Source organism: Haplochromis burtoni, unplaced genomic scaffold (genome assembly GCF_018398535.1).
Source record: "Haplochromis burtoni strain Fernald_Lab_line unplaced genomic scaffold, NCSU_Asbu1 Contig_41, whole genome shotgun sequence".
In the NCBI taxonomy this organism is placed as follows: Eukaryota; Metazoa; Chordata; class Actinopteri; order Cichliformes; family Cichlidae; genus Haplochromis; species Haplochromis burtoni.
In genome coordinates this window covers 1,530,969-1,549,678 of record NW_024582402.1, presented here as the reverse complement: position 1 = coordinate 1,549,678, position 18,710 = coordinate 1,530,969, and the positions used below count along the sequence as shown (strand labels likewise).

General features: G+C 40.0%; 2 protein-coding genes across 3 annotated transcripts; both read right to left on the bottom strand.

Annotated features, from left to right (window-relative positions):
* Window positions 1–116: 116 nt before the first annotated feature.
* On the bottom strand, window positions 117–7,032 carry stap2a (signal transducing adaptor family member 2a). The gene is made up of 11 exons (XM_005920532.2): window positions 6,659–7,032; window positions 5,740–5,811; window positions 5,535–5,654; window positions 5,387–5,443; window positions 5,151–5,302; window positions 4,920–5,051; window positions 4,745–4,814; window positions 1,905–2,007; window positions 1,730–1,825; window positions 1,521–1,652; window positions 117–1,435 (listed from the first exon to the last, which is right to left on the bottom strand). The coding sequence occupies exons 1-11, from the start codon at window positions 6,902–6,904 to the stop codon at window positions 1,380–1,382; spliced, it is 1,236 nt and encodes a 411-aa protein (XP_005920594.1). The 5' UTR covers window positions 6,905–7,032; the 3' UTR covers window positions 117–1,379.
* Window positions 7,033–7,088: 56 nt separating this feature from the next.
* LOC102310822 (endophilin-A2) lies at window positions 7,089–18,636 on the bottom strand. Of its 2 annotated transcripts, XM_005920530.3 has the most exons (9): window positions 17,525–18,636; window positions 13,087–13,155; window positions 12,714–12,930; window positions 12,330–12,463; window positions 11,921–12,079; window positions 10,950–11,053; window positions 10,458–10,591; window positions 10,199–10,258; window positions 7,089–9,521 (listed from the first exon to the last, which is right to left on the bottom strand). In XM_005920530.3, the coding sequence occupies exons 1-9, from the start codon at window positions 17,567–17,569 to the stop codon at window positions 9,334–9,336; spliced, it is 1,110 nt and encodes a 369-aa protein (XP_005920592.1). In that variant the 5' UTR covers window positions 17,570–18,636; the 3' UTR covers window positions 7,089–9,333. The 2 variants fall into 2 exon arrangements, with proteins under 2 accessions (XP_005920592.1, XP_005920593.1); XM_005920531.3 differs by lacking the exon at window positions 10,199–10,258 and having other exon boundaries at window positions 17,525–17,953.
* Between the last annotated feature and the right edge of the window lie 74 nt (window positions 18,637–18,710).

The window sequence follows — 18,710 nt, the reverse complement described above, 5'->3', positions numbered from 1 at the left end:
CTAAAAGATTTTTTTAAAGGAAAAACAGGGCACCAATAGTCTTTCTAATCATCAACTGATAGTATTGATAAATTCCACTGTTATCTCGATAACAAGAGGTCTTAACTCACAACGGATCCATGCAAAAACACATTTAATTCTTCAGATATCCAACTACCTTTGATAATAATAAAGTAGACGAGACAATCATGTACCAACATACAAGAAACTGTTCACTGCAAGACATTTAAGAGTCATTTGACACTGATCTGTAAACGTTTTTTTACACGTAGAGTTACTTGTCGTTGTTTGAGCACCTTCAGACCTATAATCAGTTAACTGTAGTGCAGCTGGAAAAAAAAACTATAACAAAAGTTTCAGGTTTACTCTGCAAAGTAAAGGGGTTGACCTATTGAAAGTGATTGTGCTCATTAGGGTTATGGGACAGACGTACCACAAGAGGGCGCCCTCACTTATGACTACAGTAGACTGATTTTTTTTCTTTTTCCCTTTTTCTTACAGAGGAACAGAAATCATCTAGAGTTACATACAGTCTGTGGTTTCCAGGCAGGTCTGGTCAATCATAGCACCATACAATAGCACGTACACAAGAGAAGAGAATAAGAAAACACGCACAACACAGTTAAAGTTGAGCTGTAAATGAGCTACATTGTATCAACAGCAGTGTTAATGGTTGCTTATCAGTCAGATGTAGGACTCGGAGCAGGCAGGCAGAGAGTGTGCAGCTAAGTTGTATTGTTATTATTCCAGTCATGCTACATGTAGTGATGTGACTGAGGTGACTCAAGGAGCTGAGCATGCCTGGATTTGTCTCATGTCAGAGTTTGTTGCATTGGAGTTGATCATGGCAGTCTACATGTTGTTTTTTAAGTGGTTTCCAGTGTTGTAGCAGCAGTTTAGCACCCAGTATTTTTTCATTTATTTGTTTGTTTTTTTGGCTCAAACAGGAAAACATGAGGCTCAACTGGAGGTCCGATATGTGCCAGTCCTTCTGTGAGTGATTCATAGTTCTTGTGGACTGTATTTTTGCTCGGAGGCAGGTTGTAAACAATATTATGCAACTGGACAACGCGCAAGTGGGTCATCAGCCAACCAGGGTGGGCAGCATTTTGAGAGATTGCATGAAAGTAATCGGTGATAACCAGTCGGTCTTGCTCTTAGGGAGCTAGCCAGAGTCAGTTAACTCATGTCAAATCTAACAACATAAATACTGAAATAAACAAACACAGTTTTAAGGTTCCCCAAGAAAAAGTACTGGTTCTGTAGTCCCTTGTCTTCCACATTGAAGGCACAGGATGAGCACGTAGCTGCAGTGAGAGTAGGTTTGGCACCGAAGATTGAGTATGCTGTGACAGGAAGTCCCTCCCAATCAGTAAAAGTCACTCCTGACTCGCTCGTCTCTTCTCCAGCTTCATTTTCAGCTCCTCATTGAGCGCTGTGGACAACCAGGGATAAACAATTTGGGATTAAAGGACTGCAGATAAACTGCCGCAAATGAAATCAGCACATCTTGTACTCACTCTGTGTGAGAGGTGAAGGGGAGAGGATGAGTCGTCTCATCGGGTTGCTGGGCGAGGCCGGGACTGGTGAGGTCAGAATGCGACGGTCTGGGGCGGGGGACCTGGACAGGGGACTGCTGGAGGACCAACGATCTGCACCAGAATGGGAGCAGTGATCACGATATGCTCTCTGCCTCTCAATGCACATGGTTTATATGACCGGCACAAACCTTGTTTTGGAGGAAGGGCAGGGGCCCTAGGCAGGGGGCTTGAGGGGGCAGTGTGGAGGATCCTCTCTCCATTCTCATCATTGGCAGAAACATATGCTGATGACATAAACTTAACAAAATTAGTATTAAGAATTTGTTTAAAAAGGTGGGTGAGAAATGTTTAGTAATGCCTCACTTATATTCTCCTCATAAGGCTCCTCGAGTAGGAAAGGCTGAAGAGTTCCTGCTGTTTTCTCTACTAGTGCATCAATGACCTCATGAAGAGTGGCACAGGGGATCTGCAAGAAGATACCTCTGTGTTATAATAATAATAACAATAAAAACAATAACATTAACTTAAAACACACAGCTACAGTGTGTTTCATAGTTTGGATAAGCTTTACATTAAAAATAAGTATACATGATCTAGCATACAGACAAATAGTCAATCATATGTTATTGACATACTCACCTCCATATACTCATTAGATCTAAACTACGGCTAAAAAAATAATGGGAGAAAGATGAAGGGAAAGATAATCTATAAAAAATTAGTTTTCAGCAGTTGTTAAAAACAAAACACAGATTCACCCGACCTGATAGGCTGAGGGAAGCTGTTCTAAAGCTTGGGCACTCCAACTTCAAAAGCACCTCAATATCACCTCAGGCTTAAAAGTAAAAACGTGGAACAGTTAAAAGAACCTGTTAAGATAAACTGACAGGCTGAGCAGCAAGAATAGAGGTGCCTCATCAGGGCCAGTGACTTTTTAATAGCAATCTTAAAGTTGTAAATTATGAAATGACAGCGACCGATTTTTGCAGCGTTTTTTTAAATTAAAGAATCAAGTCTGGATTCCCTTGGAGGTGTATTTCAAATTTCAGTTGCAGGTCAAAAATAATACCAAGGTTTTTAGAAGATCTGATATTGGTGGAGATGGGGAACAATGTAATTGGCTGGCCTCCCTGGAGAAATTGTCAGGGCTGAACACAAGAGCCTCAGTTTTACCAGTGTTGAGATGGAGAAAATGTAAATGCATGCAAATATTAATGGCAGTGAAGCATTTGCTGAGGTAGGAGAGGGCCCTGAGGTTGTTGGGCCTAACAGAAAAGTATAGCTGTGTATCATCAGCATAGCAAAGTAGCTGTTAAGCAGAAGACCGAGGGGTACTGCATATAAACAAACAAAAACCGGTCCAAAGATTGAGCCTTGGGGACTCCACATACAAGAAGCACAAATGAGGACATATAAGTGTTAATATGAAGTATAGCCCTGATTCTCCTGCTTTCTTCAATCTCTCTACTCAAATTTAGAATTTATGTCTTACAGTTCTATTTTCAAATAATGTTTTTAAGGCCTGTGTGCCAAAATATCCACAAAAATCCTCAAAACCTGAAAACTCAAAAAGCTTTAAAGGATTAATGTGAGGACAGAGCTATATTTGATTTGGACCAGCTGTCAGTACAGAGAAAATAACAGCTCTGAAGAGATCTGAAACATCAAGTTTGTATCTGACATCCTGCATAAAAGCTCTTTATTTAAAAAAAATAAATTATCCAACATAGAGCATCATGGTTAAGTAGCTGTGATTCACAATAAAAGAGGTGAACTGAGACCCGTGTTTTTAATAATCTCATGCATCAGTCTGATCAGTAGGATTTAAGCGGTTTGATGTTTGCAAAAATAAACAAACAACAACACACATTTCTTCAATAAAAACACAGCCATGATGTAATGTTAAAATTCTGAATCTATAACAGTAAGGCCTATAAGTTTGGAACTCATTGATATCACCAAACAATGTGGTTCCTTCTCTGTGATGCTCTGCCAGGCCCTTATGTGCAGCTGCTTTTGGTTGCTGCTTGTTAGTGGATTTCTGGGGGTTTTTCCTTGCACAGGTGAAAAGCATGCTCATTTGAACGGAGATCCTGAGACTCACTAAACCACTTTCATTTCACTTCTCTGGCTTATCAAGCTCCTGGGTTACTTTTGCTATAACCTTTTCAAACGGTACCTTTTTTACTCAAAATGTATACATCTATTTCAAAGTTCACCCACTTACTTCTATGAGCAGTCATATCATCAGTAAACACTGGTGGACTTTGTTCCACTGGCAGCCATGCATGCACATGCTATAACGCTAATTCTGGTGTATTTTACAGCCGGTGTGATCTACTTTGGATCGTGTGCTGTTATTTTCCTTCTGCCCACTCTTCCCATTCATGAGATAAAAGTTCATCTTGGTTTAATTTTAGCAAAGAATCTTATTCCACAATAATATATTGCTTTCTATTTCCAAGCAAAGTCTAATCTGATCTTATTGTTCTTAAACGTAAACAGTGGTTTTTGTGTCTTTGTGTCTGCACATTCGTGAAGGCGTCTCTTGATTGCAGGCTTTGACAATGATACACTTACAGTGCCTCCTCGAGTGCTCTTAACTGGCTAGATGTTGTGAAGGGGTTTTTAATCAGTTAATTCCACAATCATCCACTTTACTTGTCTGTTATAGTCTTTAACATCTTTTAGTGTTGCTGAGCTGGAGAATGAAAGTATTTTTAGAAGCAGGTTTCGCCATTTGAAAGCCATAGTGATGACACTTGTGGCAGTTATTTATATGTGTCATCTGACCTAACTTTGATGGTCACTGAGATATAAAAGAATCCGCAGAAACATTTTAAAAATGTGCTGACTTAACACCAAAATAAGATTTAAAATCACTGCTTTGTTACAAGTCTTGTATCTTGTGTCTCCTAAATGAAAAAAGGCACCCATGTCCACAATGTGTAATTACTTTTGAGCCTGTGAAAATGCTGTAGTTTCTAAATGGCTGATGCAATAATTGTTAAAATCCTTCCTTTTCTTTGTGTTTACGTCAATCACACCATTCCTGATCCACTGTGGTGTACACTAGAAAAATTAAACCTCTTCTCCTTTTCCTAATACTCATGAATCTGAAAGTAGGTCAGTTATACTAACATGTTTTACATTCCTCTTATGAAATGTTGTAAAACTGTAACTGATAACACTTGTGCACTTACAGGATTTTCAACATCAATGACATAACCACCTTGGTCCCTCTGTGTGACTCTGTAATGTCTGAAAACTGACCTGGAGCCACAAAAAAGAAAAAGACAGCATGTAATGATATTCTAGTTAACCTTTGATGTTTGTGATTTTGTAACTGCGGTTTTCAGATATTCAGAATGTGTTTACCCGTTGAGATCCTGTCGAGTAGTAACGGCCAACGAGCATCCGTCTCTGCCTGGACGAAGCAACATGTTGCCACAGTCTGGGTGTCTCTCTAAAAGGACTTCAGCCTCCGTTCGGGACACAGGCCGAAAACATCTGCAGAAGAAACACACAGTATTACAGGTAATGTGGTGATTTACCAAAGCCACCTTAGCTGCAGTGCATCTTCTCTATGTAGCACAGAGGAGCGCTCACGGTGGGATCTCTCCTACTAAAGGAACGGAGAGAGGTGAAGGAGGAGCTCGTGCAGGATTGCGACTTCTCCGCCTGGCTCTTTCTTTGTCCACCACCTCCTGTAGCATTTGTAGCTGCCCCGGCAGCAGTGTGAGATAGGATGGTACATTCAGCTGTAATTGGACAGGAAAAACATGTGAGAGGCAGGCTGGTACAGGGACGCAGGGACAGCAGCTGTGTAAAAGATTAACACCTACATCTATAACAGAGTAGAGGAATCCTTTCCACAGCTCCCGTGATTCCAAGTTTGGTGCCTGGAAAAGACAGCAGCAGCATTTTCTGTCTCAGCAAAGATTTGTTAATTTTAGCATCTTTGCGTCTGAGTGTGTGAGCCAAGTGGCTTACTGTGAGTTTGGTCTCTCCATCCTTCATTTGGAGGATGAGCCTAGCTGCCTCTAGGTTTCTGTCCCGGCTGCAGTCGTCCTTCAGGGACACAAAGCCGCTGAGGTCCAGCTTCTCCACATACTGTTGCACACATAATTATATTTTAGTACCAGCACACTATTATATGAAAAAAGACACACAAGATGCTATATAATCTGGAACTTACATGAGTGTCCTTGGCGTTGTTGAAGAAATACAAAGAATTCCCACACAGGCACGTCCACAGCCGCCTGGATGCCTGTCACATACGGATGGACACACAGACCTGAACTAAAAATGTTAAACCAAAAAGGGCCAGTGCTGTCTTCCCTGTCAGTGTAATGGATATTTTCCTTTTATCACCCCCACATTTCCGGTCCCTGGAGATGGCTGTAGTGAGTGAGCCTCAGCTGCTGTCAGTCTGTGGCCATGGATCACTGCGACACCCTGCACCTGAGCCATGCTCACATTACATGTCCATTGCATTAAAAAGGAGCCTAATCAGAGAGGGGTAGGACACCTGGGGAGTCTTCTTTATCGTCTTCCCTATAAATAAAGCTAATACGTGAAAGTATCCTTGGGCAAAACTGCCAATTTCTCTGTGTAACTTTATTTGAAATCTAGGATATGTATTTCAGAGATCAGACTGGCGGATCAATAATTCAAAAGATTGAGTGTCTGTGAGTCAGCTAATGGATTCTGAGTGGAAACACTTGGCTGGGGTACCGTTTGTGACAATCAGATGCCCCGTAATCAACAAAATACAGTCCTGTTCGGTTCATGTGGCAACCGAAATAGCATGTAATGTTTGACAGCAGTTGTGATTTCTGTCATTCAGACGCTGTGATTAGATGCTACATCGTTGCATGCTTTGCCTCCAATATGCTTCACCGCTGTGTGAATTAAATAAATCCCCGCCAGCAGCAGCAGTGCAGTTTCGCCTCACCCATTCTCGCACAATAAGGAAGTTGACAGCTCTCTGGGAATGGTGGCTCAGCCGGTGTGCGGTCCATACACACATACACACACACCGACCCCGACTTCCAGCATCTACAGGACGCGCCGAAACCAAAATACGGCAATTGATGTGCACCGGGTGAGCCTACCTTTTCTTTCGGTCCTCGCTTCTCCAGGTACCCTTCGTAGTAACAGGGCGGGAGCTGTGCCCGCTGCCCCCCTGGTCCGGAGCGCTGCCTGACGGGTGCAGCCGCCATGAGTGTCGCTGGCTGGCCACCGAACGAGGACAAAGGGGCGCTGAGTAATTCGGGGACTGACACGCCTTCCCCGATGAGATAGTGCCGTGGCAATAATCCAACAGCTGGTTGATGCAGCCTGCTGTGTCTGGGGGTCATGCAGACGGGTGGTTATAGAGATTAAAAATAGGATGACTGGGGGATGAAGTCCCAAGTATTGAGATGTTTAGTGAGCAAGAAAAAAAAAAGAGCATTTGTCGAAACGTCAAAATATGTATTGTGTGATAATCAACGAGAAAAAAAATCAAAACAAAAACTGTAGCAGTTTAGTTTTACACAGACACACGGGACAAATTACTTAACATTTATTTAAAGAAGCAAATGGACAGCATTCATTCATACACCACATTAATTATACAATACACAAGATTACATTTAGCATAGAGGTAATTCATACATCCTAAAGATAATCCAGGATAATCCCACTTTTAGTCTCAACATTTCTCCCTATTGTGTCACAGTTACAAAAAATGAGGCATTGCATATGGCAAAAGCTAGAATAAAAAAAACATACAAAAAGTTAGGCTACTTTCACAGAAAATTCAAAAGCGTGCATGATGGGGGGGGGGGAAGAGCAGCAGCTGACAAAAGCTGATCTTAGCCCTTTGTTCTTCATGAATATTATACAAGCTACAGAACAGCTCAACCTGAGCCCCTGAGTCCCTGACCCTCCTCCTCTCCTAAACTTGGGAAGGGGGCTTTTGATTATGTGTAATGAGGCATGTAAACCCACACCTGAACCACAATTATTAGTCTGCTATGCCAAACCCCCGGTGCAATGCATACCACTAATAACAGAGCACAGATGCAAGCAAAACATTAAGAGGTATCTACTGTGATAGCAATGATGGTATTATGGACTGGGAGACTGAGCCTCAGAGGCACCGTGGGCTTGGGATGGGGTAGATAATGAGAAAGGGGGTAGGGGCACAGGGGCAGGTGGTGAATAACGCATAGTGGGGGAGGGCATAATCCAGTGCTGTGTGCCCTTGCCTGCTGAAAAGACCTGTCTGTTCCACTCTCAGTTTAAATGGAGATGGGAGAGATGAGTGGGGCAGGGGGCGGTCTAACAAGGGGATCATGACAAGAGGAGAAAGTTGGCATTCTAGTGAACAGCACAGACCATGACAGTTCATAGTTTGCTTGTAATAGGCTTAATTGGAACTGAAACCAGCCATTGTGCAAAGGTCCTTCCTTATTATTTGTAAATTCAGTACACAGTCACTGGAAGATAGTAACCCCCATCAAGTCTGATGCAGTTTCGGCCTGAAAACTGAGGCAGGTACAAAAAACACCAAACACACATCAGATTAAATTCCACGCATCAAATTGGAGGTTAGAATAATAAGGCCAAGCTCACCCGAGCACTGACGTGGAAAATGCACCAGTGACAGAAAGTTCATGAAACAAACAGCTGAATTTAAAAAAAAAAAAAAAAAAAAAAAAAAAACCACAGAACATTATGAGTGACACTGCCAGCAGTATCAAGAGAGCCTGAGAAAACAGGAACTAAAAGAACATGGTTTTGGCTTTGGTGTAACGTTGCACAACATGAACGGTGGGATGCTGCGTGTAATCATCTGAAATATCAACACAATTGTGCACACGAACAGCCCTTTGCATTTTGGAAATTTAAAAAAAAAAAAAATAATTCTTTGGCATCCATGTTGAATAAAATGAGGGCAGTATGATCTAGGTTGTAAGTAAATGAATTCACCTATAACTTCATAACCTGCGTTACATAAACAATGTTAAATTGTAATTTTTAGAGTTTAACTGCAATTCTTTTTGTTAATGCTAAAACTACCAATGTTTAGAAAAAATACATCTATTGACTCACTCACGCTGTTTCAACATCTGCAAACTAAAACTTAGGACAAACTACCCAACATAGATTTGGTAAGAAACAGCCAACAAACATCACATAATAGTGTTGCTGAATAAGGAGCTAAGAAGAAACTCTGTGACCACTAGAGGGCGGCAGAGACTAAACATTGATAAAGGGTAGCCAGTCCTCCATGTTGGCGCACAGTACTAAGGCCTTAAGGTACAGAGATTAAAAATGGGAGTGTATGAATAGTGTTTAGAGGAACGCATGCATGTGTGTAGTACCAATATGAACAATGCATAGAACGAAATGTAATATTCTGAGTATAAAAACAGGATAAGAAAAATAAAGTTGTTGCACTTAAGAGTTTGTAGACCATTTCTTTCCTAAACACCATTCTCTCTCAGCATTTCTTAATCAGTCCTGGTGATAGAGGTGTAGTGTAAAAAGTGCATAGGTGCATAGAGAATGGCTATAAAACTCAGGATATGACAGAAGCACCCAAATATTACGATATAATTTGGCTCATCGAACATTCCTCTGCCCTTGACGTTTTTACAAATCTGTGTGTACTCTTTAACCTTGAGATACAAAAAATATTGGTCATTGTCTTGATATTTACTCTTTATATAATCTTTGTTATCAAGAGATCTGGTAATCCTTTATCCTCCACTCTTCATAATCTTAACCCCTGCTGTTTTCAGTGTGGCAGAGGGACCATCACTTCAACATAGTTGGTGGGGAAGTATCCTGATTTTCCACGGAGGCTTCCTTCATACCAGTTCTCATCGATTTGAGAGACCAATTTAATGATGTCACCCTCCTGGAAGCCCAGCTCTCCGTCATTCTCTGGCTCAAAGTCATACATGGCCTTACAGCAAGGCTCAGCTGAAGAAAGAGACAGAGGCACAGAGATGGAGAAAGGGAGAAAAACAAAACAAAAAAACAAATACAGTTATTCCATGGAAACAATTTCCCTTCAACGAGGTTAGTATATTCTCCTTTGAAAGGTTTTCATTATAGGGAATTTAACACCAATGTTTTCCAGTCCACTCTGTAGCCATGAAGTCCAAGCCATAAAAACAGGAAACATAAAGACTTTTAAGTTAGTCACCAGTGTGCTTAAGGAGAATCCTTCTGAACCTCAAGAAATCAACGCAGGAGTACAAATCAGGCTACATATTTTCCCCATTATTTTCTTCTCTTTTGTCTGAAAATTGATTCAGACTTTAAACTGCAAATTAAATATTTGGGTACATCATGATTGTTTTTTTTCTTGAGATTCAGAAGATTCAGTCATCAGTGCACTAAGCTGTCAGATACATACAACTTCATACATAATACCACACTCAATGGTTATTTTTTGTTTTTGTTTGCCAATGAATGAATGTATCTGCAGCCTTTGTTATTAATTGACCCACCAATCACAGTGTAGCAAAGCTAGTGAGACACTTCACACTAATGCATAAACTTTTCTGCTACAAAGATGTGCAACAGGCTGAGTAGTAGTAGTAGTAGTTTTAAATTCAGTGCAAGTGACACATTTTCTTCCTCTGTCCACTCACGCCGTCTGTTCTTGATGGACGGTCTTTGGAAGGATGGCCCTTGATACTGTGCTGTGTTTGCTTAATGTTGCAGAAGGAAAGACGCATCAGTCATATGAATGACTGACACACACACACACACACACACACACACACACTCACACACACACACACACAGACACACACACACACACCACACACACACCACACCCACACACACACACACACACACACACACACACACTATGAAGAGGGAAAAAACAGAAAGAAAGAAGTGTACCAGAAGAGGAAGCTGGAGGGCTTGAAGCGGATGAAGAGTATCCTCCGTTTGAGTGTTCTACTTCTCCAAAATCAAAGGCTGGTTTGGGTTTGGGTGTGTACTCTTGTCTTGGGCGAGACTGAGCATCATTTACCCTGCAAACAATCAGAATCACAAACCATTACCTCTTTGAGCTCACAAGTAGAAGATGTGCCAATACAAATACAGACATACTAACAAAGAGTTGGCCGATCTTATTTTGGGCTTTAATCCAATCACAAAAACTAGACACATTTTATTAAAAGAAAACAAAATGATCTAAAGTTCTAAACAAAGCTGATATTTTGTTTCTCTAACAGAAAAACAAAAAACTAAACATATTTTGCAGCTTGGTATTTTTTGGATGTAATCAGATGGATAAAAGATATGGCTGAATCATCCTGTCATGAGCCAGAGGACGAAGCCTCAACATACAAAAGGCATGCCACTTTCCAAAAATAGTATGGTGCTGACCTTTCTCTCAGTTTGTCAGAAAGCTCCTCCATGATCTGTGTGGCCTGTCTGTGATACTGCAGCAGAGACTCCACAAAAGACGACAGCTGACTCACCTGCTCCACCTACAAAGGCAGAAACATGATGAGTATTTAAAAAACAGAAAAAAGAAACGAAACATGGTGACAGCAAATACCACACCAAACAGGTTTGACGGGTTTCGCGTAACTGCACAGCACATTGGAAAAAAACAAGGCAAGTCAGCTGATACGTACTGCCCTTAAATACTTGTGTGTTTTGATGTTGGAGAACCTGTTAGATGCCAACTACATGTATTTCCAAAACACAGTGAAACAGTTGGGCAATGTAATTTCACATGGTTCTCATGTTCGCTACGTAGTTTCTTATGTGACTTGCCACTCTTTTCTCAGTTTAGTGCTACTGTATTAATGCACCATTACAGACTTTAACAAGTAATCCATCAGCATACCTTGCATTATAATACATTTCCTCCTAGACTTAGATCTGCAAGTACTGGTACACAGATAGCTTGGCAGCCACAAAATCTGCCCTAAATCATTATTCTTGCTAAAATGATTAAAGATGACTATAGACCAAATAACCATGTTTGTTGACACTGAACTAGGTTAACAATTGGTCAAAATTAAAAGCTACTGCTGCTTTTAAACTCATTGGGGATCTCTTGTCACAATACATTCAGTCTCTATCACAGTATTTTTCATTATGCATAATGCTGTAGAATAACAAAGAGTGTCTCACTGGCACTCCTGCCGATATATAATCTAAGTTTATACAGTCTTCCTACAGGTTAATCCTTTTGGTCTTACACAGAGCCACAAATGTGGCATTAATCACATCAATACTTTTGTTACATCAGACTCATTAAACAATGTCAGGTTTTCTTACAACTATCTGTTGAAGGAACTTGGCGCAGCAGTTCTAAAAGCCACATTGTACTACTTAATACTCACATCTGTCTCCAGGAGGTTGTACATTGAGCGCTCAGCCAGTTCTTTGGACTCGTGGAACTTTTCCAGGGCCTGCCTGATCTCTTCATCTTGGATTTTACCTTGACGTTTCTTTTTATAGTCATAGTCTAGACGGCGGCCCTCCAACTTCTTCAGGTGGAACTGCAAAGTGGGGGTGGGAGATTAGTGTTACAATTAGGAGGATGAAATTTCACAGAATATATACCATCATACAAACATCAAAAGATTTTCAATTGTTCATAACTGCTTTGACAAATGTTCTTTGTCATTAGTGTAATTCTATGTCAGCTTGGATTCTGAATACTTTTTTATAACATTGTAACTCACATGCAGACTGCAGAGCTCATTAGTGAATGCCTAGGCCTGTATGCACAAAATCTTTTGAGTCTACCTGAATGTCTTTGATGTCCTTTTCAGCGATTCCCTGCAGTGGGTCAATAAAGTTCTGCTTCACATCAATATCCAGCGCATCCTTGACCTCAGCCAACCTCTTCATTGACTCTCCTGCATCTATAAGAGCCCCACCTGTGGAAAATGCACACGTAATTAGCATGAGCACGCCTAAGATAATATGAGTCATGTAATTAGCAACAATCAAACACAACAAAGCCCCCAAATTAACAATGTCTGTCGGCAACCCCCTCACAAATGCACACAACTCCCCTGTCATACTGTCCACATTCTTGTGTCTTTTCCTAATTTAAAGCATATGCTATCAAGTATAACATGCCTCTTCTACCTTATATCTTTTCCTGCTATTAACTGCTGTTCTTACCAAAGTTGCTACTCTCGCCGATTTCATGTCCATATTTAGTCATACACTCCCCCAGCAGGCCCTCAGCCTGGGGGTAGCCTGGACTGTTGACCTGCCCACGGATTTTGGAAACTGTGGAGAGCATGCTAAGCTTAGCTCTCGTTGCTGGATTAGGCTGGATGTACTCTGATGTTTTATTGAGGACTTCCACTACTGCTTTGCTAGTAATATCAGCTTTCTGGTGGCACACAAGAAATGAAAAAAAAATTAAATGCAAGTTGAATGCCATTAGGGCCACTTATGTGAATCAAAGGAAGCTGGAAGAAATCATTTCAACAAGCTAATACAACTTAAACACATGAGCTGTAAGTATTATGTGGAATGCATTAAATACCCTTTCAAGGTCCTTGAAGTCTTCATCCAGTTTGGTTCCCTCTGCACCTCCAACCTTCTCACTCATCAACTGTGAACCCAGAGCAAACAGAAAAATGCAACTGACTGAAATTAACATTCTGACTGGCCTTCACGGAGGATTACGAAGACTGAAAAAGAAAAATATTTCATATAAAATTTCTATTGATATCCCTGTGAATGTTTCTGAAAACTGTAAGCCACTTTTTCTACAAATGTTGAAAACATTCGAGCTTGACAAATTCTGGCTTCTCTAAATAATCTCCAGAGAATCTAAAATGCTGGTTGTCTGCGCCAACACAAAATGCCTAACCCTTTGCATACAACTCTATCCACTTCCAGATCCAAGGACACCTGTGCTTTTAGAATAGAATTCAACTTTATTGTCATTGCACATGTCACAAGTACAAGGCAACAAAATGCAGTTTGTTTCCATCCAGAAGTGCTTTAGCCATGATACAGATATATTACAAATATATATTAGCAATAATATAGATATGTGAGTATATTACAGAAATGGGTCTATTATAGTATGTTATAATGTACACGGTATGAAGTATGTTATGAATATGCTATAACTATAAGTATGTACAGGCTGTAGTGAGTACAGGCTATGAACAGGATATAAATATGAAAAACTATACAGAATATGAAATTAAAAAAAACTATACAGAAATATGAGATATACAGTTATACAGAAATGTGAACTATGCAGTTTATAAACAGTTGTAGAATTAAAAATTATCGAATTGTACAGCATGATTATTTACAGAGAATTATACAGTAGTGCAGTTAAGATAAGTGAGATATGTGGATAATTTCTTTGATGATTTTCCCAGCCCTTTTCAGACACCGCTTCCTGTAGATGTCCTTTATGGCAGGAAGTGGTGCTCCGGTGATGCGTTGGGCAGTTTTCACAACCCTCTGCAACGCCTTTGCTTTTGTTGCTTTTAAAACTTTGTTGTTTATCTTTCAAGATTTTGTTTTAATTAACTCCCAAGTTCCAATACTTGTCCATTTTCCATGGGGGAAGCAACCTCCTCAGCTCTGTGTGAGGGACTGAGTTCTTTCCTCTTTACTTAGAACTAGTATAATTCCATAAGGAATTATACTAGAAGTTTTCCTTTTTTCCATTAGGCCAGCACAGACTTTTAGCAGAGTTTCCTACACTACAGCCACATCCATGGATAATTTTAATAATCACAGATGCAGGCTTCATCTTTCTTCCACTAGGTCTCCTGGCAAGCCAAACAGAGGCTCATTGTGTGTGTGCGCTCTTATTTCAGTTCAGTCCAGTGCAGCTGTCAGCAACACACTACACATAAAACTCTATGAACAGATGGATCGATCAATCTCCAGTTTATTGTACACAGGCCTGGCAATGTTTTTTTCTAACCTTCAATGACTCTGAAATTTGCCCTAAGCACCTATCACCAAAGGGTTCATGGGAAATAGATTAGCCCTGGATGTTTCCCTATTTAGAAACTGAAATCAAAGAATCTCTTTGTACCAGATGAGAAGTTGTTATGCACAGTGGGAAGTCAAAACTTAGCTCATTGCAGCTCTGTGGTTTTCTGCCCTTATAACAAATCTGATCTGATCTGAAACTAATCAAAGGCTTGAGTTAAAAATACAACTATTTTTCTGTGCTTTATTGAACACAGACAAACACACATTCCCACTGCAGGCGAGAAAACAGTGAGTGAACATTTGGCTTTAATAACTCACAGAACCTCCAGCAATGACCTCAAACAAGCAATTAGGTGCAGATCTGACCTTGCAATGTTAGCTTAGCCATCTTCTATTGAGCACCACACAAGACAGTGGCAGGTTTAATTCAGTTTAGTCCAAGAAATATCTTTGGCCAACAAGAAAAGTAAAACCAATTCAGCTTCTGTGAAAGGGTTTGGCTTCAGTATACTAAGGAGCAGAAATTACCACTTTAAAATCAAATTCATTTCTAAGTTCAAAATATAATGAATTATAATGTCAAATGGGGCCCAGCAGGCCCCATTTGAGCTGACATATTTTCTGCAAAAATATGTTGGATGATCCATATGACACCATAAGCCTTATGGATGTACAGAAACAAAACACAGTCTGACAAGATGACTGGCAGTCTCCAAAAACTGGCAAAAAGGGAATACTGTAGCCAAAAGATGCAAAGCACAATGCCAAAACCCTACACACTTCCTCCCTTTCGGGGTCACCGCAACAGATGATCTCCCTCCATCTCATCCTATCCCTATCATTCTCTTTTTTCACACCAACACTGAGGATCTCTTCCACCACTAGCTCCATGAATCTCCTCTCTGGTCTTCCTCTGTTCCTCTGGCATGGCAGCTCTATATTATTGGTAAAAACACAAAACTCTGACCTGGGCCTGCATGTCTGGGGTATTTGTTTGGGATATTTTAATAAGATAAAGGGTAAAGCAACACAAAGTCCTTCTAATAAGGAGCAAATTAAAAATGGCCTCTGAAGAATGGCAGAAATCTGTGCAACACTGGTGGCCACATGCCGAGGAGAGATTAGTCTGTCAAACATAAAGGAAATCTTAATAATCTGAGTAATTAAAGGTGCACTGATTTTTTGATACAGTTATGAACCATTCAGCATTTATGTGATATTGCACAGGGATTTGGCACTTCACTTATAAACTGTAAAACATGCTGAAGGGCTTGTTTATTTAGTCGTTTCCTGCAACAGTGGCTATAGGAAATAAAAATTGTGGGGGGTTTTGTGTGGGCAAAGTACTAAAAACAGTAATTTGAAAAATCGCACATTTTATTTAAGATTTAACTTTAAAATGTAAATGTAGAATCTATATGTAATTAATATCTAGGCCATATGACGTAAGTCTGTTAGGCAATTACCTTACACAACTAATAATCTCCACCCCATTTTTTTTCTTTTTAAATCTGAATGACAAGATGCTTAGCTGTGCTGGGCCAGGTACGTACAACTCAGATAAAAAAAATACTCAGTATAAATCTTGTGTGTTTGCAGCCATAGCATATTAAATAATTCTTGATTTTTCTATGACAGGAACTGGTCACTGTTCTGTATAGTTAGCAAAGCACTTGTGCAGCTAGTTTAGCAAGATTCTGTGGATTCACCTATCCATTGTTACAGTACTAACATAACAACTAGATCTGTGTTATTACTTGTGAGTTTGAAGCTGGCTTGGGCAGTATCCACATTACTAGGATTCCATTACTTACAATGGAGGACACACACACCCACCGACGTAAGAGCAATCACTTTTATATCACATGATGTTAGCAAAGCTGGTACAGGGACAACGCAGGTCATGGGCAGGTTTTGCATTTACATCAAAGGGCAGCTATTTATGTTTCTCCGATAACAAGCATTACTGTTAATGGATAAGTGGAAGCTGGAGACAAACCCAGTACAATAAATTCATGATGTAACAAGAATGCACAGACTTAAATTTGTGTAATCATCTCATGTAATCATGTTAACGTGTGCTGCTTCAGTTTTTACATGCTTGTTATGTGACATAGGAGACGCTCAGCAATGAGAAAAGCTAATGTTTAAAACACAGCACTGAACTCTTAAGCCTAGAGTTTTAACTTCCTTATTGAAGATGTAAAAATAAAAAAAAAGAACATTACACCAGATGACTGATGAACAGAATATCTAAGAAATAATGACAGATCATTTTACACAGCTGGGAAACATCTGAAACTTAAACACTTAAAATTAGTTTACTTTTAACTGTTATCATCTTAACAGGACAGCTCATCTGTCTCGGGGTTGTTGCGATACACCAAGAAACAGATAAGGAACCTTAGTTTTGAACAAGACTGGCTAACTGCCCTGCTATGGAAAACAACAACAACAACAACAACAACAACAAAACACCGAAAAGATATGAAGAAACTCCACCCAACGTACGAGGTCTCTGTTTGGGAGACGGAAAAGAAACCTCCGATTGTCTGCTGCTCTTTTAACGTCAATTTAACAAGAGCACAAGCCAAGTAGTACAAAACTTTGGTAGAAGCTCGGTACAAATACTGTTCCCAGGTCTCACTTTCTTAGGGGAAAAAGTAATTTATCAGAAAACAGTGGGTGCATAAATACAAATCGTTAGACTTAAGGAAAACAAAACTTTTATAGAAAGATTAACAGCTGGGTTAACCAGTGCTGTGTCAATGTTTCGCTAATTAGCATTAGCTAAGATAAAGTCAACTATTAACTTTTACGTTAGCCGTTACGTTAGCAACACATTTGTCATATTCTGAAATGTTTAACAACAACATAGCCTATGGTATATGCAGCAAGCTGGAGGTGTTTAATTGTTTGTTGTTAAAGTTTTCCGTTCTGCTTAACCAGGTAGTCAGAATGCTACATGGCTAACTAAACGACAGGCTAATGTTTAACTGTCGCACGCTTACCTGAGTGGCTTTGTAAATCTGTTTTTTAAATCCTGCGACGGACATCTTTGCAGGTTTCAGCGTTGCCACCTGGACCTCAAAGAAGAGAGGAAACGTATGGAAAGCAGTTGCTCTGAGTTCACAGCACAAACAGCGACTGAGCAACACGTCTCCAAACTTTGGATCGTGGATGAGAAGTTTGCTAAGCAACCACAGTTTCCTGGCTTCAGGTTCGTGTGGGAGGCTCCATCCGGCTGGATAAAGTAGACCAAAGCACTTCGTGTAGACTAATAAATAAAAATACTAATAAACTGCCCACCTTAAGGTATCGTTACTCCATATTAAAACTGCAAGTACTGAAGCCTAAAGGTTGTTTCTCTATTCTAATAAGTAACTGGTCATTCGTTTTCCCACACGATTTCCACTACTGATTCACCTATTATATTTTCAAATATTTTATAGCTGAATATAAATGATTAAAATGCATTTTAAAAAGTTTTAAAAAAAAATCTAAAACTTAATTTGAGGTGTTAAATTAATTTACTGAGGACAAAACGAGTTTGTAGGAAGAAAGTCACAGTCAGCTAAAGTGATTTCCTGAACTAACTAATTCTTGCAGATCGATTTTTGTTGTAGATCTATGGTTAATGGCATGTGGAAACTTTAGAGTGTACAGTGTACAAGATCAAGTACAACAATGCTCTTGGCTTTTCACGTTTGGTTTTAGCCCACACCGAACGGTAACCATATGCAAGAACTTTTTTCATGCAGCACTGTGAATTTTTTTTAGGTTCTAGTCAGAATGCATTTATCAATTATAGTGCATGAATTTTTTTTTTTTTAAGTGGCAAATTACACTTTTTTTATATACGCAAATTAACCTTACACCAGCACATTCTTGCATCTTGGTGAGCTCACCATGACTCTTCTGTGGATTTAGGCTGTCTGGATTGCTTCTTTACATTCATGTAATCCCAGTCTGTCTCCATTATATGGTGATCAAGGGTCTGTGGGGATCAGACCATCTGCTGCAACACTCCTAACTCTTCCAGCGGCTGAAGATAGCGCTTCACAACTCCCACTGTCTGGCTTTGGGAGGGGGGGTTCACAGAAGCATGAATTTGGGACCAGTCTGAAGCCTCCCTGATAATGCTGTACAGTGGAAAACCGCCTATACATTTGCCTATATTCTTGTGCATTGACCTGT